Source organism: Delphinapterus leucas, chromosome 19 (genome assembly GCF_059928025.1).
Source record: "Delphinapterus leucas isolate spDelLeu-1000000601 "Yukka" chromosome 19, BTC_Dleu_Yukka2, whole genome shotgun sequence".
NCBI lineage: Eukaryota > Metazoa > Chordata > Mammalia > Artiodactyla > Monodontidae > Delphinapterus > Delphinapterus leucas.
This window is the reverse complement of record NC_143147.1, coordinates 59,601,721-59,617,824: the sequence shown is the minus strand read 5'-3', so window position 1 is coordinate 59,617,824 and position 16,104 is coordinate 59,601,721. Positions and strand designations below refer to the sequence as shown.

The 16,104-nt window shown below is 53.9% G+C and overlaps 1 protein-coding gene across 1 annotated transcript in view; it reads left to right on the top strand.

The window, feature by feature from the left end:
* The window catches only part of ENDOV (endonuclease V), a 53,501-nt gene that overhangs the window by 4,123 nt on the left and 33,274 nt on the right, over positions 1-16,104 (top strand). The window contains 7 exon segments of the mRNA XM_022589401.2: positions 6,293-6,427; positions 6,690-6,729; positions 7,702-7,814; positions 8,682-8,750; positions 9,095-9,223; positions 11,727-11,800; positions 12,619-12,677. Coding sequence (XP_022445109.2) covers positions 6,293-6,427; positions 6,690-6,729; positions 7,702-7,814; positions 8,682-8,750; positions 9,095-9,223; positions 11,727-11,800; positions 12,619-12,677 — 619 coding nt within the window.

The following is a 16,104-nucleotide window of genomic DNA, read 5'->3' as shown; positions in this document are numbered from 1 at the left end:
GTTGTGACAGCTCAGCAAACCTGTCCTAGAATATTTTCCTACATAATGGCAGCGTCATTATCACACCTTAAAATATACATACATTATTCCATCACCACCTGAATCCCATTCCATAACACATTTCCCCAGTAGTCCCCATATGTCTCTTAAAGCTGGTTTTGTATTTTTCTCTGATCTGTGAAACTTTGACATGTGTTATGTTATAGTTGCTGTTGATAGTAGATTATGATTACTGTGGAGATTTTTTTTGAGGGGGGTCCAGTATATTGCTGTTTACTTTTTTTTTTCCACTAAGATACATTTTTTTAAATTTTATTTATTTTTTATACAGCAGGTTCGTTATCTATTTTGTACATATTAGTGTATATATGTCAATCCCAATCTCCCAATTCATCCCACCACCACCACCAGCCCCGCCTCCCCTTAATTTCTTAATTTTCCTTTATTTCTCTTTCTGATCTTTTGTTGTTAGTGTATAGGAATGCAAGAGATTACTGTGCATTAATTTTGTATCTTGCAGCTTTACCAAATTCATTGATTATCTCTAGTAGTTTTCTGGTGGCATCTTCAGATTTACCTGTGTATAGTATCATGTCATCTATCTGCAAACAGTGACAGTTTTACTTCTTCTTTTCCTATTTGTATCCCTTTAATTTCTTTTTCTTCTCTGATTGCCGTGGCTAGACTTCCAAAACTATGTTGAATAATAGTGGCGAGAGTGGACATCCTTGTCTTGTTCCTGATCTTAGAGGAAATGCTTTGTTTTTCACCATTGGGAATGATGTTTGCTGTGGGTTTCTCGTATATGGCCTTTATTATGTTGAGGTAGGTTTCCTCTATGCCCACGTTCTGGAGAGTTTTTATCATAAATGGCTGTTGAATTTTGTCAAAAGCTTTTTCTGCACCTATTGAGATGATCATATGGTGGTGGTGGTGGTGTTTTAATATTTATTTATTTATTTGGTTGCACTGGCTCATAGTTGTGGCAGGTGGGCTCCTTAGTTGCAGCACATGGGCTCCTTAGTTGCGGCACACGGGCTCCTTAGTTGCAGCATGCGGGCTCAGTAGTTGTGGCACATGGGCTTAGTTGCTCCGTGGCACGTGGCATCTTCCCGGACCAGGGATCGAACCCATGTCCCCTGCATTGGCAGGCAGATTCTTTATCCACTGCGCCACCAGGGAAGTCCAATCATACGGTTTTTAATTCTTCAGTTTGTTAGTATGGTGTATCACATTGATTGATTTGCATATATTGAAGAATCCTTGCATCCCTGGGATAAATCCCACTTGATCATGGTGAACGATCCTTTTAATGTGTTTTTGGATTCTGTTCCCTAGTATTTTGTTGAGGATTTTTGCATCTATATTCATCAGTGATATTGGTCTGTAATTTTCTTTTTTTTGTAGTATCTGTCTGGTTTTGGTATCAGGGTGATGGTGGCCTCGTAGAATGAATTTGGGAGTGTTCCTTCCTCTGCAATATTTTGGAAGAGTTTGAGAAGGATGGGTGTTAGCTCTTCTCTAAATGTTTGGTAGAATTCACCTGTGAAGCCATCTGGTCCTGGACTTTTGTTTGTTGGGATATTTTTAATCACAGTTTCAATTTCATTACTTGTGATTGGTCTGTTTATATTTTCTATTTCTTCGTGGTTCAGTCTTGGAAGGTTACACCTTTCCAAGAATTTGTCCATTTCTTCCAGGTTGTCCATTTTATTGGTGTAGAGTTGTTTGTAGTAGTCTCTTATGATGCTTTGTATTTCTGTGGTGTCCATTGTAGCTTCTCCTTTTTCATTTCTAATTTTATTGATTTGAGTCCTTTCCCTCTTTTTCTTGATGAGTCTGGCTAAAGGTTTATCAATTTTGTTTATCTTCTCAAAAACCAGCTTTGAGTTTTATTGATCTTTGCTATTGTTTTCTTTCTATTTCATTTATTTCTGCTCTGATCTTTATGATTTCTTTCTTTCTCCTAACTTGGGGTTTTGTTTGTTCTTCTTTCTCTAGTTCCTTTAGGTGTAAGGTTAGATTGTTTATTGAGATTTTTCTTGTTTCTTGAAGTAGGATTGTATTGCTATAAACTTCCCTCTTAGAACTGCTTTTGCTGCATCCCATAGATTTTGAATCGTGTTTTCATTGTCATTTGTCTCGAGGTATTTTTTTGATTTCCTCTTTGATTTCTTCAGTGATCTCTTGTTTATTTAGTAACGTATTGTTTAGCCTCCATGTGTTTGTGGTTTTTACGTTTCTTTCCCTGTAATTGATTTCTAATCTCAAAGTGTTGTGGTTGGAAAAGATGCTTGATATGATTTCAATTTTCTTAAATTTACTGAGGCTTGATTTGTGACCCAAGATATGATCTATCCTGGAGAATGTCCCATGTGTACTTGAGAAGAAAGTGTAATCTGCTGTTTTCAGATGGAATGTCCTATAAATATCAATTAAATCTATCTGGTCTGTTGTGTCATTTAAAGCTTGTGTTTCCTTTTTAATTTTGTGTCAGGATGATCAGTCCATTGATGTAAGTGAGGTGTTAAAGTCCCCCACTGTTATTGTGTTATTGTCGATTTCCTCTTTTATAGCTATTAGCATTTGCCTTATGTATTGTGGTGCTCCTATGTTGGGTGCATACATATTTATAATTGTTATGTTTTCTTCTTGGATTGATCCCTTGATCATTATATAGTGTCCTTCCTTGTCTCTTGTAACATTCTTTATTTTAAAGTCTATTTTATCTGATATGAGTATTGCTACTCCAGCTTTCTTTTGGTTTCCATTTGCACGGAATATCTTTTTCCATCCCCTTACTTTCAGTCTGTATGTGTCTCTAGGTCTGAAGTGGGTCTCTTGTAGCCAGCATATATGTGGGTCTTGTTTTGGTATCCATTCAGCGAGCCTGTGTCTTTTGGTTGGAGCATTTAATCCATTCACATTTAAGGTAATTATCAATAAGTATGTTCCTATTACCATTTTCTTAATTGTTTTGGGTTTGTTTTTGTAGGTCCTTTTCTTCTCTTTCGTTTCCCACTTAGAGAAGTTCCTTTAGCATTTGTTGTAGAGCTGGTTTGGTGGTGCTGAATTCTCTTAGCTTTTGCTTGTCTGTAAAGCTTTTGATTTCTCTGTCAAATCTGAATGAAATCCTTGCCAGGTAGAGTAATCTTAGTTGTAGCTTCTTCCTTTTCATCACTTTAAATATATCTTACCACTCCCTTCTGGCTTGTAGAGTTTCTGCTGAGAAACCAGCTGTTAACCTTATGGGAGTTCCCTTGTATGTTGTCATTTTTCCCTTGTTGCTTTCAATAATTTTTCTTTGTCTTTAATTTTTTGTCAGTTTGATGACTGTGTGTCTCAGTGTGTTTCTCTTTGGGTTTACCCTGCCTGGGACTCTGCATTTCCTGGACTTGGGTGGCTATTTCCTTTCCCAAGTTAGGGAAGTTTTCAACTATAATCTCTTCAAATATTTTCACGGGTCCTTTCTCTCTTCTCCTTCTGGGACCCCTATAATGTGAATGTTGGTGTGTTTAATGTTTTCCCAGAGGTTTCTCAGGCTGTCTTCATTTCTTTGCATTCTTCTTTCTTTATTTTGTTCCACGGCAGTGAATTCCACCATTCTGTCTTCCAGGTCACTTATCCGTTCTTCTGCCTCAGTTATTCTACTATGGATTCCTTCTAGTGTATTTTTCATTTCAGTTATTGCATTGTTCATCTCTGTTTGTTTGTTCTTTAATTCTTCTAGGTGTTTGTTCTTTAATTCTTCTAGGTCTTTGTTAAACATTCCTTGCATCTTCTCCATCTTTGCCTCCATTCTTTTTCCGAGGTCCTGGATCATCTTCACTATCATTATTATGAATTCTTTTTCTGGAAGGTTGCCTATCTCTACTTCATTTAGTTGTTTTTCTGGGGTTTTATATTGTTCCTTCATCTGGTACATTGTCTTCTGCCTTTTCATTTTTTCTGTCTTTCTATGAATGCAGTTTTTCATTCCACAGGCTGGAGGATTGTAGTTCTTCTTGCTTCTGCTGTCTGCCTTCTGGTGGATCTTCACTAAGATACATCTTGAGTTGACTTCCATGTCAGTTTCCCCAAGTTCCCACTTGGGTCTTTCAATATGTGGGGTCAGATCTTCTTTTATTTTTGGAACGTTTCTTAGTTTGTGGTTTTAAGTATTAGTTATATTTATTATTTCAACTCCATAGTTTTGTTTCTCTTTTTCAGTCATGCATATGCTGGGTTTTCTGTCTTGTCAGGTTTTTTTGTGTTTCTGTTTTTATTTCTGCCAGGCTGTGCTCTCTGGCTGCCGTTTAGTTAACTTACCTCTGCTGCACAACTGGTTGGGGGCAGCATTTCATCAACTCACAAGGTTTGATCATTGCCTTCTGAGTTCTTGTAGTTCTCTGTTCCCTCTAAGTTGTACTTAGGTACTTCCCTGGTGTTCCAGTGGCTAAGACTCTGCACTTCCACTGCAGGGAAGATCCTGCATGCCACACGGTGTGGCCTTAGAAAAAAAAAATGTATTTAAACAGGAAACTCAAGGGCCAGGGGTTTGGGTGCCTCAATGGGTTTCTTAAATCATAAGGGACAGTGAAGTATAGTCGTGCCAATAAATGGCATCCTTTTCAGAAGCAAAGATGACCAGTGTCTCTTCTGATTCTTTGATACTCTCATTTCCAAAGGACCTTACACTTCTGGCCTCACTCTCTTCTCCACAAGCCCCCAGGGCTCACCTGTGTCTCCCCAGAGCAGCATCTTCCTGATAAGGCTGGGGCTGCCCCCCAGGTCTCATTCCATCAGGCTCCCCACCACTAGGCCCCACCACACCCCCTGCCCTTGCCCCTTTCCCACCTGCCTTTCTGGCGAGGGGCCCAGAGCTGGCTCTGTGAGTCTGGGCTGTTTATTTCCGCCTGTAGATGCACACCGTTGCTTGTAATTGGCTTGTCTCCCAGCTATGCTGTGGGCATGGGGTAGAGGGGGTTCATCTCCTCTCCTGTGGATCTCTGGTTCCTGGAGCTTGTGCAGAGGGATTCAAACGTAAGCAGCCACCATCATCCTGTGGGAACTCAGGCCACACTTGAACTTCACGCATGTCCCCGTGAAGAGTCATCCTGTTGCATGGGGTTCAGCACTCCAGCCTGCTGGATTCACTGTGAATCGAATTCTCTGGTCTGTCATCCGGTTGGACCCTGCCCACTCTAGGTCATTGGCAGTTTGATGAGTTTCCTGTGAGTCACTGATAAAAATGTTGGAAGGACGAGCCCCTTCCTCCATGCTATTAGAGTAATTCCTTCATTTAGGGCCATGTCATTATGACCTAGCTTCAAGGGAGAGGTGGAAGTATGATTTTGAAAGCTATCACCAAGAGATTGGTGGGGGGGTGGGATGGTCAGTAACAGTCCAGGACATCTGAAGGTTCTGGAGAATGTGTGCTTAGTGGGAACCGTTCTCACCTCCGGTGGTCTGGCTGTAATGAAAACTCAAGGTTTAAGGGGCTTAGGGCTGCCGTCCTGTGCTCTGAGCGGGTCGTTACATGCTAATCAAGTACCAACAGGGCCTCCTCTTCCATGCTGTGTTAGGACTTTTCAGTTTGAAGAACAGTCTGCCAGAGCGTGTGAAAATTCTGGGTGGTCCCCAGCAGGTCTGCCTCAGACTCCTGGCCCCCACTCCTCCCAGCGTGAGCCAGGCCTTTTAGCACAACATCCCCAGGGGTAATCCCCTCTTCTCTCTCTGGGGTTATTTGCAGCCTCAGAATTTTTCTTTTTGGACTCTCCCATCCCTTGGGACCCAATTCTCTTCCAAACTGCCTCACTCTGAGATCGTGCCTGTCCTTTTTCCGAAATATTTGTAATCTCTTTTCTTAAAGCCAGAGTTGCCCTTCTTGCTATTGTAGCCTCTGTGAAGACTTGGCCTTTTCTTCCCCGAGGCCCCTTCTAATATGGCACTATGGTGTCTATTCACAGGTGCTTCTTGTGCTTTGTCTTCTGTGAGCCTCCAAACTGCCTGGCAGCAGGGTGGGGTGGGGAGGCAGCAGGTCTGATTTACAAAGGAGGCAGCCTGAGGAGGGCCTGATACAGACCAGGTGTGGCCAGTACCTTTGAAATGGCAGCATTTGAATCCCCACCGCCCATCTGCAGGGTGGATCACCTGTCTCCAGTTAGTGAGGCAGGGAAGGGGGCGACTTGGGGGTGGGCCTGGGAGACAGAGGGAGTGACAGGGATTGTCAGATAAGGGCCAAGGGCATGCAAGGGTGCGGGGGAGGTGGCCAGGGCCGCGCGTGCCTAGTGACCTGGGTGCCTGGTGGCAGGTGATGTATGAGGACTGTCGCATGGTGAGCCTGACAGCCCCCTACGTGTCAGGCTTCCTGGCCTTCCGAGAGGTGCCCTTCCTGGTGGACGCGGTGCAGCAGCTGCGGGAGAAGGAGCCCCGCCTCATGCCCCAGGCAGGTATCTCACTGGGTTGGAGGAAAGGCCCTCCACAGGCCCCGCCCCATTGCAGGGAGAGATCCATGAGCTTCCTGGAGAAGTGCTTTACAGGCCCCACCCCATTGCAGGGAGAGATCCATGAGCTTCCTGGAGAAGTGCTTTTGCCTCAGGAGGGATCAGACCTGAAGAGCTGGGGCCCTCGTCTTGCTCTGGGATGCCCCAACCTGATGGGCGAGGGGCACTTCAGCTGACCGTGACTTTCCCCTGTGGCTCTTCCAGGTCCTTTTTGTGGATGGAAATGGGGTGCTCCACCACCGAGGTAATTTGCTCCCAAGACTCCCTGAGAGGGCTGTAAGAGAGGGACCAGGAGGGGTGCAGTCTGCCCCAGGCCCCAGCCTGACCTTGCAGCTCCTTCTGGCCTTGCTTTCCTTGTCAAGGCCCCCTAGTAAGGAGCCCCTACTTCTCTTCACCCCTGCCCCTTTCCTGCCTGCCTCCACCGCCTCTGCTGGCTCAGCTCAGGTACCAACATCCAGTTTGGACCTGACGCTTCCAGAAGTCTCAGGCCCTGAGCCCAGCTAACCTGTCCCAGTGGCGGCCTGCCCTGTGTCCTAAACAGACCCTTGCCTGAAACCGAACAGGAACAGACAGGTGTGCCTGTTCCCCACTGGCACAGGGAAACCCACACCCACCTGGGTGCTGGAACCTGGTCCCGGGGAGAACCACCAAGGGGGAGGGGCTGTCTTACCCTCAGATACAAACCTGGGGGTTGGGCGGCAGAGGGAGTCAGGAAGGGGTGGCATTGTGATTTTAGCCCCTGCCCTGGGAGCCTGTGGGCCCAGAGCCACCCTGGACACTAGTGGAGGACCAGCAGGCCAGCCCTGGGCCTGGCCCCCAGTCACTGCAGTCCTTGCGCCCTGGCAGGAGCCCCAAAGTCCTGGGCGAGTTAAGGGCAGAGTTGCAGAGGCCTGAAGGTGGCCACAAAGGAGAGGGGAGGGTGGAAGAAGCGGGTGGAGCATGTGAGCACACTAATTATAATTAGGCTCCTAATCTTGTCGGGGGTGGGGGGCGCCCTCCACCCAGCCTGCCAGCCCGGAAGTCAGGGTAGAGGCCACGTCCGAGGCCAGGGTGGGGCTTACAGCCCTGTCCCACAAGTCCTTGCCCACCGACAGGCCTCTGTTCACGTGGAAAAGCTCAGCGAGGCTCTCTGGTGTGGCCCCCATCCCCACACTGTCTCTAAACTGCTAGACTCATTGCCTCACCTCCCCAGCCTCATCTTGCTCTGCCCCTACAGGCTTTGGGGTAGCCTGCCACCTTGGTGTCCTCACAGACCTGCCCTGCATCGGGGTGGCCAAGAAACTCCTGCAGGTGGATGGGCTGGAGAACAACGCTCTGCACAAGGAGAAGGTGAGGGGGCCGGAGTCCGCCCCGCTGCAGACCAGCTCCACCTGGGGCGCTCTCCTCCCAGCCTGGATTGCTGACCTGGACTGAGGAAGACCAGCTTTCTTTGCGTGCCTTGTGGGTGGTGGGTCATCTCCGGAGACTCGGAGCTCCTCTCCCAGCCTCTGGGTGCACACTTGCCTCCTCTCCACCCCTGCCTGCGTGCTGCTGTGGCACCCCACGTGGGGGCAGAGCCTCCAGGTATCGGGGACCGGGCATTCAGGGCCTGTACAACGCTCTGTACTTTTCCACCTGCCGTGCCACCCCCATCTGCCTGGGGCATCTCCCTCCTCTGGGACCCCCTCTGGCGGGAGCTGGTGACACACGTGGCTCTCTAACCTGGACGGCCAACTCTGAGAACGGGTCAGTTGCATCTGTCTCATCCTTGCAGCTCCCCCATGCCTGTGTGGAGTGCCTGTTGGTTGAGTTGACAGGGGCCCCTGACCCACCCAATGGGCCAGTCCCCACCACCACCACCCCAAAAAATTTGTCAGGTTGAATCAGAAGTGCTCAAATTTGTAGCAGGAGAGAAAGCAGCAGGAAGTAAGTGGCCTCGAGTGGGTTGTGGCCCTGTGTGTGCACCAGCCTGGTACCTCCACCCTGCAGCACTGGGGCCTGGGCGGGCTGCTGCCTCTTCCCTGCTGCAGAATGGGGAGGAGAGTACCTCGTCAAGGTGAGATGGTGCTGCAGGCCGCGCTTGGACGCAGGGTCCACTCGCGATGGGCCCTTCCATCTCCTTGCCCAGCGGCTGCTCAGGTTTTAAAGGTGAGCAGGCTTGCCTTCAAGCCTTTCACCAAGAAAGGTGTTTTTCCAAGTCTTTTTTCTGTTTTCCAGATACGGCTCCTGAAGGGTGGAGGAGACTCATTTCCTCTGATGGGAGGCTCCGGGACCGTCCTGGGCATGGTGAGTGGCCAGGGGCCTGTGCCCCACTGAGGCAGACCCCTCAGCTGAGGGCCAGAGGGGGCCCGGGGTCAGTACCCATGTACGTGTGTGCCCCAGAACCCGTCCGCCTCTCCCTATCTTCCTGCCACTCTGGCTGCCCCTGCATCTTTATTTCTTCCCCTCCCCCACTGTGCTGAGGGGGCCTCTGGGCCCTCACTCGCCCCACCCTGTCCCTAAGACAAACATCAAGAAGGTGCCCCAAGGGTGCTGCCAGTCTCCCAAGCTCCTGCCCACCGCCCAGGACATGTCAGTCCTCCAGCCCACAGAGCTTGCCCAGTGCCCTGACCTCGCCCTCCCTGTCACAGGCCCTGAAGAGCCACGACCACAGCACCAAGCCCCTCTATGTCTCTGTGGGCCACAAGATGAGCCTGGAGGCAGCCGTGCGCCTGACCCATGGCTGCTGCAAGTTTCGGATCCCGGAGCCCGTGCGCCAGGTGAGTGGGCTGCCAGGTGGGTAGGCTAGCGCATGGCACCTGCTCTTCCTGTGCTCCCGGGCTGAGGGTCCACAAGCGCCTGTGGGAGAGTCCGTTTGGGCCACACTAGGCTCCGGAGGGGAGGAGAGGGGCCTGGAAGATGCAGAGGCCTGCCCTGCCTAGCCCGGGGGTCTGCTGTGCCCCTGCACTCAGCCTTTCAGCCTCTGGCACCCTGGGTCATCGGGAAAATCAGCTGACGTCAGCTCAAATAGCAGAGTGGCCTGCCAGCCCCTGAGGGCCCAAGCTGCCCCGCTGGCCTGGGAGGGAGCGGCCATCCTCGGCTGGGGGGCCCCTGCAGGGCTGCTGGGCACTGCTGAGGAAGACTTGGGCCAGGGATAAAATCAGGAGACTCCAGGGTGTGGCCACGCCAGGCACCCAGCACCTAACTTGGGGCCCAGGGGGATCAGAACTCTGGTGAACGAGTTGGCTCAGCTAACCTCATGCAGGAAGCCCTTGGGCCGCCTTGGTGGTCTTGGCCATGACAAGGTGCAGAGCAGGTGCAAGTCCCAGGGAAGCCCATGAGGCAAGGATCTGTGAGAAGCTGTCCTCAGGGAGAGGCCTGCTGGAAGAGGGGGAAGGGCAGTCCAGGCCTGAGACCAGCATTTGCAAAGGCCCTTGGGCAGGAAGGAGTTTGATGCCAGAAACTCAGAGGAACTTGTGGCTGGAGCCCTGGCGAGGGTGAGTGGGCGGAAGCCTGTGTGCATTGCAGGGGGCAGAACTTCAGGTTTACTACAGGGCCTTGGATGTGAGTTGGGAGGGGACACCATCAGATTTGCCTTCCCAGCAGGGACTGTATGTCGCCTGCTGCTCCGTGTGTCCCTGAGGCCTGTGCTGCGTCAACTAGAGGCAACCTGGCCTAGGTGCCACAGGCCCGCTCGGTACTCTCAGCTCAGCACCACCTGGTGACACTGCAAACCTGAGGGTCCTGGCTCTGCCTCGACCACCCCAAGAGCCCCCGTAGCCACCACCTCGGGGTTTGGGACCCCCCCCCCGGCTGCTGGTGTGCAGGGCAGCCTCCAGGTGGCAGCAGCGGCACACACGTGGCTGTGGCTCTCCGCCCCTGCCAGCAACTCTCAGGGCTGCAGAGTCAAGGCCCCTAGGGTGGCTTCCAGGGTGGACTTTCTAAGTGTCCACCAGCCTCAGCCTCCTTCCCTCCCCGTACAGGGTTCGTAGGTGCAAAAGCCTGTGACGTGTCCTGGCCCCAGGAAGCCTTTCCTCCCCCATTCCCATCCACCTGTGCGACCTTGTGGTGGGTGGGGTGACGACCCGAGATTTCTCCACAGGCCCTCAGAGCCAGGGACTCTGCTGAGCTGGTATGGTGGGCAGGTCTCTGTCCCTTCTGTGTCTCGCCTTGCCCCAGAGTGGATGATAGCTGTGTCCTTGCAGGTGGGGGGATGCCCTGTAAAGTGCCGTGAACCCCTCAGAGGTGGGCAAGGACCGTGTGTCTGCCCTAGAGAAAAGCCAGACGTCTGCACCCAGGAGCCCACCAACCCTATCGTTTCCAGGAAAGGGGTGTGGCCCTGTCCAGTGGCACTGGTTATCTCTTGGTCCATCTTCTTCCTTGGCCCACTCACCTGTGTACACTTTGCCCTCCTGACTACTTCTGTAAGCTCTGAGGAGAAGCTGAGAGAACGGCTTAGGGCCTGCTCCGTTGGTCACAGGCCCGCTGCCCCCAGCTCCCAGGCCAGGCCGGGACCGGTTGCTGCAGGGGAAGGCGGGAGGTGCTGCCTCGCGTCTCCGGGGCCTTTCTCCCGGAGCACCCTGCCGCCCACCCTGCCCGCTTGCCCATTCACTCTTAAGTAGAAACAGTCGGGGGGATTAGCTGTTGTGTCCTGTTGTCACACAGCCCAAAGCGGGGCTGAGCCATCTGAGCCGGGATCAGGGGCCTCCCTGAGGCCAGGCCCCCTGGAACGGGGAGAGCCTGTGCCGCAAAGGTCCTGGGGGCCCCACTCAGGCCTGTTCCCCTCTCCCCAGGGTGTGCCCTGATCCCAGCCTGTGGCCCAGAAGCCCCCTTTCATTCTGGTGACTCTGAAGAACTTTCCAGACACTTCTCCAGGGACAGAGGTTGCAGCTGACACTAGCCAGGGAGCCAGATGAACCAAAAGTGAGAACAGACAAGCTGGGCTGAGGACAGCCTTCAGAGAAGAGGGCTTTAGCAGAGAAACTGTTGGCTCAAGCAAAACCTACAGGGAAGCACAAGCTATAAACCCACTGAAAGCCAACTGAAATAGGAGTGAGGCACCCAGCCCATTTCCTCACGCCCTTCGGGGACGTGCTGTCAAGCACCCCAGCCAGAGGGCCTGACATCCTGGCACCCACGCATGATGGGGCCGCTGCTCCTTTTCCCTCAGGCTGGGCCTCCGTGGGCTTTTCCAGGAGGGGCCACCCTATCGGGTGGGGACTGGTCCAGAGGCCAGCTTGGGACCCCAGCCACCCCTCTCACTCGAGCCATCCCTTTCTTCAGGCTGACATCCGCTCCCGAGACTACATCCGCAGGACCCTGGGAGTCCAAGGGGCCCCTGCCTTGCGGCCAGAAAGGTGAGTGCTGGGGTGGCTGGGTCATGCCCCCGTGGGGCCACTTCTGGTGGCTGGGCCGCTCGGCGGTGGCGCTGTGGCTCAGGCCAGACAGGCAGGGCCAGGCAGGGGGCGCAGGGTTCCTGAGGGGACAGGAGAAGAGCCAGCAGAATGCTGGGGGCCAGTGTGGACTCCATGTTCAGTGGGAACTGTCCAGCAACCCCCAAAGCTCACCTCCCACCAGGGCGCTCCCTGCTTACCTTGGTCCATTTATGTCGTGGTCTCCACAGAAAGGGTGAGAGAGTCAGGTGGTCCCGGTTCATGTCCTGGCTCTGCACCTGCTGTGTCGTTTACGCTCTCAAAGCCTGTTTCCTCACCTGTGTGGTGTGCACGGTGATTGTCATCCCACTGTGTTGTGGTACAGTCACAGCCAGCAGTGGTTGGTTACTTAATCCTAATGGCACTTACCATGAGACAGGCACTGTGATCACTTTGCCGATGAAGAGACTGAGATAGCAGGGTTTCCATTGGCAGCTTGGACATCAGGCCCATCCTCTCCCACCAGGAGTCCTTACAAGCACGGCGCTTCCTTTGTGCTCCCTTCTCCTCCAAGCCCGTGCTGGCCTGGGCCTGGCTAAGCTGCTTTGAGAACTGTGGGAAGGTGTGGCTGGGACCCCTGAACTCTCCCAAGGGTGGGGGCTGGCCGTCAGGATCTGCCTTGCCCCCTCTGGCCTGGGCTCTCGCACCCCTGAGGATCCAGGTCGACACAGCTTCCAGGGACCACCTGGGGATCGAGGGGGGCTCTGACGTTTGATGCTGTCCTTTCTTGATGTCATTACCAGGAGCAAGAAGGCACAGAGGCCAAAGGCGTGCCCTCAGGGAGCCTCAGAAGAGCCCGCAGGTAAGGACGGGCCCCTCAAATCCCACAGCCGAAACCCCAGGACACACCGGAAAGCCCTGGGCCCAGGTGACCAGGGGCAGTAGGGCAAGGGCTGGGGCTGGCACCGAGCTGGATGCCAGGAAGACTCTTGGGCCGCCTGTGGCCCTGCTCCAGCTCGTCTGTAGGGACTGGGGGAGCGGCCCCCACAGCAGGTGGGGCACCCCGGCCCGAGGACATGGGGACACAGAAGGCACAGCCCTGCTCGGATGGACTGGGGTGGCCACCTTTCCATTCCACGGTCATGAGGCCCAGGGGCCTGGAGAGAGCTCAGTGGAAGACAGAGCTCACATGGCAGAGTGCCAGGCCCAGAGAGCACATGACGTTAATTTCTTAGGAGCGCAGGAAGGGATTCAAAGTTCGTAGGGGATTTTCTGGTGTTTTTTTGTTTTGTTCTGAAAGCGCCCAGGTGGGCTTACAGCTGCCAGACTGCACATACATGCACACCTTCTCCTTGCCCATCTGCTCCTCTGAGTACATGTGCCGCTTTCACTTTGTGTTTGTTTATAAACCAGCACGCCCCTCCCTGCCGACCAGCTACACTGAGCCGCTTCTACCCTGGGCGGGGAGGGTCCAGACTGGGGTGGCTGCTGTCAGGCTTGGCCCCTGGCTGCCCAGCCGGTCTCCAGACTGCCTGCTGCTGGGACGTGCAGGGCCAGGAGGAGGGGAGAAGAGCAGTGTCTGAGTCTGGAAAAGGCTGAGGGTTGGGGGACATACAGGGGCAGTCTGGGCTGCAGGGGTGGGGTGCCAGACAGAGGGCCGGCACCCGTACCCGAGGAGATGGGTGTTGGGATCTGCTATCCTGGCCACGGGCCCTGAGGGCGGGCAGCCCACTGTGTTCAAGTGCCAATAGCTCTCCCCTGTTCCTGTCAACCCGACGCACTCCCCCCCTGCCAGCCTCTTCACCCAGAGGCCCAGCTTCAAAACGCGTCTCCGCTGTGGGAGGGCAGCCCTGACTCTGGCGCCCTGCCTGGCCACTCCTCTTGGTGTGAGCTAGTCCCAAGGAGGCGCACGGCCCCACCCACAGCCCCTGGGTGCCTCCCAAGCAGCCCTAGTCCTCCACCTCCTCCCAGCTCACCCCCAGGTTCCCTAAGGACTCTGGAATCTTTGCTGAGGGGTGTGAAGAATCCTCGGAGGCAAGCCTTTCTTGCCGTTTATCCTGCCTCTCAAGAAGGAACTGCCTGTCATGGTTTGACAGCCTGGGATGGAAGCCCAGGGAGGCCCCGGGTCCCAGCGCTCCTTCCATGCCCCGCTCTGGTGTCTCTCCTTTCATTCAGAGTGAGAAGGGAGCTCTCTTCCAGGGCCCGGGCTCATGGAAGAAGCAAAGGGGACAAGTAAGCAAGGCAGCCAGCTATTTGGGGTCAGCTGTCCCCCTTCCCCTCCCGCTTAACCTGTGCTCCCAAAACCCTTTGTAAGGCGGGGCCAGGGGCTGCCCCACATGGTAGTAGTAGCCCCTAGTCAGGACATTGCAATAGGAAGCAGGGCCATTCCAGGGCAGGGGGCTTCGGGGTACAGAGGGCCTACTGGGGCCAGGTGGGCTGCTGGGTGCCACCCACATGCTTATGGGTCCACTGGATGGCCCACTGAGCTCAGCAGCTTCCGGCATGTTCCACAGGTACCTTCAAGGGGACCCCTTCAGGCAGGAAGGCCTATCCCAGGCTCTGATCTGTGGTCCTCCCCAGATGTCCTCGCTGGCACATCTTTTTTCTCACCTCAGCTTCTACTGTCCACCCAATCCTGAGACTGAGAAAAACACCTGCTCTTCACAGCCGGTGGTACACAGGGAACCCCAGCTCACCCCACCCTCCCTAGCAGGCTCCGGGCCTTCTGCCCACTCACCCCAGGCTCTGGGATGCTGTGCCTGTTTAGAACCTGCACCTCAGTACCTGCGGCTCTTGGCTCCCCTGTGCCGGCAGTGCCCCAGCTCTCCCTGCCTCTGGACTGAGGCACGGGTCTGTGTGCTGGGAGAGAAGGTGGAATGTGGCATCTGACGGTGCTCCGAGAGGGACCGGTCCTCCCTCTCGAAACCTGTTTTTTTGCGGGGATACAAGCACCTGCGTAGTCCAGTTGGGGGATTGAGCGTGAGGGTCCACGTGGAGTCCCTGCCGGCGGTGACACAGTCAGTTCCCAGTTAATGAAGGATGGGGGGCGTCCAGCACCAGCTGGGCGCCACGCTGAGACGTTAGTGGTCAGAGGCAGGGACAGCGTGGAATCCCGTCTGAGGTGTGCAGGAGCACGGGGCCATGGCGAAACCATCTCCCTAAAATCCCTGATGGTCACTGGGCACAAACAGGCCTGGGCAGGGTTCCACCGGGGGGTCACAGCTGGATTAAGTGCAGCCATAGTCCTGGGGGCTGCCCAAGGACAAGGGAAACAGTGACACTTGCCTGGGGTCCCAGGCAGCTGCTGCCTCGTTCACACCCCTGCTGAGTACAAGGGTGCTGAGCCACCCCAGATGTGCCCCGAGCCTGGTGCCCAGGACTCTGTGCCAGGGTGGCCCTCAGGAGACTCAGTCCCAGCCTACCACCCACGCAGGCCCTGCCTGGTGCTCCACAACCACTGCCCTCCTAACTTCTTCCAGGTCTCTCCCTGCCCAGAGTTCATCAGGACCAGGGGGTGGGGGGGGACTTCGGAGCGCAGGATGGAAGCCACGCAGAGCTGGCTGGGCCTGACGGCTTTGTACTGACTGGCCTTGGGCAAAGCTTCGAGCCTGTAATGGGGATCACACCTATGCTGTCTCCCCGGACAGCTGCAGCCCTGTGTGGAGTGGCCGTGGCACAGAACCTGGCACGCAGTCAGTCCTTGCAAAGAAAGTGAGAAGGTTTGGAGAAGTGGGGCCCACAGGGGCCAAGGTTGATGGTCCTCAGTCTGCAAGGCTGTGCTAACTGCACCAATGGGAAGGGAGAAACAGGAAGTAAAGGTCCTCATTTCCTACTGAGCTCCTTCCACCACCCCAAGCCGCCAGAATGCAGGTCCCGCAAGGGCTGGGCAGGAAGGACCGTGACTCCCCGGCCCCAATGGCACCTTCCCCTTCAATGCCTGCCCCACGCACATGCCAACAGGAGAGCTTCCCATGGTGCCGGGAGGCTCGGGGTGATGTCTGCAGCAGCATCCCCTGGGGACCCATCTCTAAGACAGGCACAGAGATGGCCGAGACCTCCTACTGGGGTGGGACTGGGGCTCTGCTTAAAGCCACTGCTTCCTCACTGACCAGAGGAGTCAGGTGGGCCCCCTGGGCTGAGGCATGGACTGCTGTGGGGTCCCTCATCCCCATCCCCTCCGCTTCAGTGAGAAGCAGACAGAGCCTGAGATCAGTTTGCAGACAACTGAAAACCTGAGTGGTTTTTGTTTGTTTCAAGGTTAAAGTCATGTAACAAGTCACCATTTTCAC